This window comes from Humulus lupulus, chromosome 8, assembly GCF_963169125.1.
Source record: "Humulus lupulus chromosome 8, drHumLupu1.1, whole genome shotgun sequence".
Classification (NCBI taxonomy): Eukaryota; Viridiplantae; Streptophyta; class Magnoliopsida; order Rosales; family Cannabaceae; genus Humulus; species Humulus lupulus.
In genome coordinates, this window is record NC_084800.1 from 10,653,745 (window position 1) to 10,659,420 (window position 5,676).

Consider the following 5,676-nt stretch of genomic DNA (forward strand, 5'->3'; position numbering starts at 1 on the left):
CAATTTTTTTTTTTTTTTTGTGGCACTACATTGTCAATTTTTATTGACTTATTTTGGATAAATAGAGCTTAAGCTTATGTTGGAGAGTGAGGGAGCAACGCAACAACGCACTTCTCCCCTAAAACCTTATTATAGTTTTTTATTATTTTTATTAAAAGAAGAGAGAAAAGAAAGAAAGCCACTCAGATGAACGGTCCAGATTTTCTACTAATGATTTGTTGACTAAGTGGTCTTCCTATACGTGTGACCCAACCTTAGGTGGGCCGTATCTGACGTGGACGGCCCAGATTTGGCCTCCTATTTCTTCTTCTTCTTCTTCTTCTCTCTGAAAGTGGAAAACTTTCTCAATTCAGAAAAAAAGAAAAAAAAAAACCCAATTTCGATTCCGCTATGAGTTGAGATCACCATCATCATCGTTCACAAAAAGAAAGAAATTCCAATTGTCTTGAGGTGAAAACCATGGCGGAGAACGTAGCTTCATCCCCCAAACCCCTACAACCCGCAAACCCCAACATGGACCCGACGTCGACGACAACCTCAACAGTATCAGCAGCGGCAGCCATAGCCATAGGTAGCCCCGCTAATGTCACCAACACTATGATTCCTCAAAACCCATCAAATTTATCAAATTCTTCGATGAACCCACAAATCCAGTCTCCTTCAACTCTTTCCCAATCCCCTCAAATTTCGTCTCCTCCACTCCCTCCTCTTTCCAACGTCTCTCTCGCCCAATCACAACAACAACAAATCTCGCCCGCCGTTGGATTAGATTTCCAGTCAAAAACCCATCTTCAGCCGCAGCAAGCTCAGAATGTGAACTCCATGTCGAATTTTCAACTCCAACAAAGCCTACAGCGGTCTCCGTCGATGAACCGAATGAATCAAATTCAGCAGCAGCAAAATCAGCAACAGCAGCTTGGCTTGATGAGGCAACAAGCAGGCTTATATGGGCAGATGAATTTCGGTGGTTCGGCTTCAATTCAGCAGCAGACTCAGCAACAACAGCAGCAGCAAATGGGTTCCGGGAATTTGTCACGATCGTCTTTGATTGGTCAAAGTGGGCAGTTACCGGTGTTGCCTGGCGCAGCTGCTGCACAATTTAATTTGCAGAATCCGATGCTAACCTCGGTATGCCATAATTTCTCATCAATGATCATTCTACTTAGCAAGTGTTCCAAGTGATATATATATTTATAATGTTGTGTTTTGTCTTGTATTTAGTAATATTTTGGTAGTTTGGAAAGCCGACCATAAAAAAAAATTACTTTTAAAATTTAGCTGTTTTGTAACTAAAAGAAGTTTCTGATGCAGCCTAGGCAAAAAGCTGCATTAGTACAAGGATCACAGCTCCATGCAAGTAATTCTGCGGGGCAGGCTTTACAAGGAATGCAAGCTATGGGGATGATAGGGTACTCACAGTTGAGAGCTAATGGGGCTCTGGCTTATGCTCAGCAGCGAATGAATCCGGGTCAGTTGAGGCAACAATTATCACAACAAAGCTCGCTTACCTCTCCTCAGGTATAAAATAATACAACTTCCTTGATTTTACTTTGTTTTGTTGCTTTGATGATTCCAAAATCTTTCTGCTTTTCTTCCGATGATTCTACTAGTGCTCTGCCTCGTCTTCCTCTTCTTCCTCTTCTGTAGGTAGCCTTTTGTCTTCTTTTGTTAGAATTGTTTTACTTATCCTGATATAAATCTGATTATATGATATGGCAATCTTAGCACCATTATGATTCTCTGGTTTTTCCGGGCATGTAAAATTTATTATTTGTGATTGCACATTGAATCTAATTTCACAAAGAACAGGTTCAAAACTTACCGAGGACATCGTCGCTGGCATTTATGAGCACTCAGCTATCTGGATTGACTCAGAATGGACAAGCAGGTTTGCAGAACTCGTTGTCGCAGCAGTGGTTAAAACAAATTCCTGCAATATCTGGACCCGGCTCACCCTCATTCCGCCTTCAACAGCATCAGCGGCAGCAGCAGCAGCAGGCTATCTTGCAGCAGCATCTGGCTTCATCTCCTCAGTTGCATCAAAGTTCAATGGCCCTGAACCCACAACAGTTATCCCAGATTGTGACGCAGCAATCATCGATGGGGCATCCGCAGTTGCAACAGCAGCAACAACAGCAGCAGCAGCAGCAACTTCAGCTGCCACAGCAACAACCTTCCTTGAATCTTCAGCAGCAACACTCCCCAAGAGTTCATGGGCCCTCAGGTCAAAAGTCTCTCAGCTTAACAGGATCTCAACCAGATGCTACTGCATCAGGAACAACTACACCTGGGGGAAGTTCAAGCCAAGGAACAGAGGCAACTAATCAGCTTCTTGGGAAAAGGAAGATACAGGATTTAGTCTCACAGGTATTTGCTGCATTTCACCCTATTATCATTTTTCGTGTCGAAATTGATTTAGTTTTGTAGCTCTTGTTTGTTATTGTGATAAAATTAGTTACTCTCATCTTCCTTTTGATATCTAGGTGGATTCACAGGCAAAAATAGACCCCGAAGTTGAAGATATTCTATTGGAGATAGGTGATGACTTTATTGACAATGTAAGACTTGTTATCATAATTTTCTTCCGTAGATATTTGTATGTATGTGTTTGAGATGAAAACTACTAGTTTGACACCTGTATCCATTTCTCTGATGTTTTGTCAAAGATATATATCTCTAGACTCTAGTAGCCTATTTTTAGAGAGAGTATGGAATTTGTCAAATCACGTGTCATTGAGATTGTGTTGCGAGTTCAGTCCAGAGTGTTTCAAATCATGTGTCATAACATTTTTAAGTTAGCATTCCAGATGTATGTTACTTTTGATTTTCTTGAAAACCTGATAGCATTTTTTAAATTCTGATTGTGTTCACTTTTACCCATTTTGAGTTGGAATCATTTGACCATCATCCTTAATTTTGTTTGTAACAAACATACATAGCACACAAGGCCAAAACAAGTTGAAAGTTGCAGTTTGTAATTTTATAAACCATTCTTTAAAAGTTCCTTGGCTACTTATCTGCGGGGGTGTTTTGATTGCAAGTTGCACAGGTCCAAAATACCATATACACAAGTACGTGTCAGAAAGAGCTGTATTTGTCTGTTGGATATTTATATTTCAAAATTATGAAAAATATACATACACACCATTGGATAGCTGACCCATAAATTTACTTGATATTATCCTATGGTTTGTAGTGATTGATAGTTAAATACACCATTTATTACTTTTAGATTTTTACCTAAAACCTACGCACATATGTGATATCACTGCTGTACTGGCAATTATGATTTCATGTGGTTGGAATTTATTATTCAACAGTTTCTGTTAATTGTTTATGTAATTATTAACTTTTCCTGTGTTACATTATTGCCTAACAATTTCAAGATTTTTTTAGTATTAAACTGTTCTTTATTGTTGCAGGTGACAACATTTATATGCAATTTGGCAAAGCATCGTAAATCTTCAACAGTAGAGTCCAAGGATTTATTGCTACACTTAGGTCTGAACTTTTGTCTTGTTGGAACAGTTTTGTGCTTGTTTAGAAATGCATATTGGGTGACAGCTTGAATGCTTGTTCCTCCATGGACTTCAATTGATCCACAGTTATTATTTGGTGTTTTGCTTGTCAGCCCAGCACAGTTATTATTTCAATTGATCCACAATAAGATATTTTCGGGTAGAGCTTAAGTAGTCTTTCTAATATTTAAAACTACTGCAGTAGTTTACTAGGATTACTTGTTATCAACATGCGAACCTCGTTTAGAATTAGAGATGAGGGTATGGTTAATATTGATGAGCTAGGACCTTATAGGTTTTGTTTTGGAAAGGGTGGTTGTAAATTTTCATGAGGTTATGAGTTGAGAGTATGTGTTGCATTTCATAAGGAAACTAAAAATAATGATTTTGAAAAAAAAAATTATTTAAAAAGAATAGTGCAATTGTAAAGGTTTTTTGTGGTGATTTGTGGTATTTTGAGGTTACTTCAAATGCACAATACCATAGGAAGGGTGTCCATGAACTCTTTTTTTTTTCTTTCATTTTGTTGGTGCAATTAGAGACTTAATTATCTAATGTGTGCAGAAAAAAATTGGCAATTGACCGTTCCAGGATTTGAAGAGCAGAAGTTCCAAAACAGACCAGTAAGTACTGTAACTATGGTGTGTTATTTTGACATTTTGGGTTATCTTTGCTGAAGCACTTCTTTTTGACAATAATTTAGGTGATGGCTAAAGTTAATTTATTTATCTTGTTTAAATTATAATTTAATAGCTAGCTTGAGAAAAATAATTATGTAATGTAGAGAATATATTTTGTACGTAGTTGTTATTTAATTCTTGACTATTCTCAATTACAAACGACCCCTTAGAATTCTTATATGGATATCTTGATTGTGTACATGCAGTCAGTAAGTGATCTTCACAAGAAACGTATGGATATGGTAAGTGAGCATAGTCTGTTATGTTTGCTCAATAAATATTTCTATGGAATTTAAAGTTTGTTGACGCAAGTTACTAATTCTGTTTTCAGATACGAACATATATGGAATCCTCACAGTCCGAAACAAATACAATCAATCGGAAAGATATCAGACAAGGGATTGGTAACCCAGTTGGCGCTAACCACCTTCAGAGACCTTCCCTTAGTTCAGAGCAGTTGATTTCACAACCAACTGGTTCGCAAATGTTGCAGCAAATGACACGATACTAATCAATATACCTCGTTATATCATACTTTTTTTCGGTCTTCTTGCTGATTGAACACAAGGCCTGTACCTCGTGGTAAGTTTCATCTTTCTGTGGTAGTCCAGTAGTTAACAAATGCATGCCATCTTTAAATATGAACAAGGCTGCAGTAACGTTGTACCCAAAATGAAATAATTTTCATTTTGTACCAGTCTCTAGTAGCACTCGGCTGTTATGTGGTCTTGGCTCAGGTTACTTTTATGGGCTCTGGAAGTTCCTTGTGATTGTTTAGCAAACTTCATTTTTTAACAATTGGAAATTTGGTTGACAAAAAAGGACCTTATTCTAACCTCTTTACCTGGGCACTGGTTTGAAACTAGTTTCATCGAGCAATGAAAAAACGTATGAAATTGTCTCTGAAACATTGTTCATTTCTTGTTCATATTAAGGTGGTTAGATACACAATGGTGGCGGGTATAGATTGAATAATCTAAATCTTTTTACTATCATCTGTATGGCAGGTTGTTTTGGCCAAAAGCAAAGACATGGTTTGGGAATGATGAAAGCACAACACAAGATGTAATTACTTTTCTTTAGTGTGTAAAGACATGAGAGAACTATATTTGGTTAGGCAAATCCACCTCTAAATAACTCTTCCTATGTATTCCTTTTATCATTTGATTCGGCCCCAAGTGCAATTTGAATGGGCCTATGAGGCCAACTACAATAGAGCTCTTCTTGGTTGGTCTCAGTAATCTAATTTATTTATAGACAGAGGGTGTTTTTCTTTTTTTTCTCTTTTTTTTTCTACTTGGGATATTTTTTTAGTCCATCTTTACCTGAAAATGGAACATGTATTAGAAATTTAGAATATCTTTGTACACACCTTAATTTCTTAGATTTTCTCGTTTATGAAAGGTTAGCCAGGTTAGTTTATCTTCTTGAATTACTGGGACATAATATACATATATATTTTTTTGGGCTAAAAAAAT

General features: G+C 37.2%; 1 protein-coding gene across 1 annotated transcript; it reads left to right on the plus strand.

Annotated features, from left to right (window-relative positions):
- The first annotated feature begins 229 nt into the window (after nucleotides 1–229).
- Nucleotides 230–5,476, plus strand: LOC133794534 (transcription initiation factor TFIID subunit 12b). Its single transcript, XM_062231820.1, has 9 exons — nucleotides 230–1,128; nucleotides 1,312–1,518; nucleotides 1,810–2,367; nucleotides 2,484–2,558; nucleotides 3,423–3,501; nucleotides 4,083–4,141; nucleotides 4,405–4,440; nucleotides 4,530–4,780; nucleotides 5,206–5,476. Exons 1-8 carry the CDS (start codon nucleotides 460–462, stop codon nucleotides 4,707–4,709), a joined length of 1,863 nt encoding a protein of 620 aa, XP_062087804.1. The 5' UTR covers nucleotides 230–459; the 3' UTR covers nucleotides 4,710–4,780; nucleotides 5,206–5,476.
- The last annotated feature ends 200 nt before the right edge of the window (nucleotides 5,477–5,676 follow it).

What these genes read in the sequence shown, in the direction of transcription:
- LOC133794534 (XM_062231820.1), top strand. Translation starts at nt 460, where the DNA reads ATGGCGGAGAACGTAGCTTCATCCCCCAAACCCCTACAACCCGCAAAC. An exon ending in AGAAGTTCCAAAACAGACCA is followed by an intron (nt 4,142 to 4,404) that starts GTAAGTACTGTA and finishes GTGTACATGCAG; the next exon opens with TCAGTAAGTGATCTTCACAA. An exon ending in ACAAGAAACGTATGGATATG is followed by an intron (nt 4,441 to 4,529) that starts GTAAGTGAGCAT and finishes TTCTGTTTTCAG; the next exon opens with ATACGAACATATATGGAATC.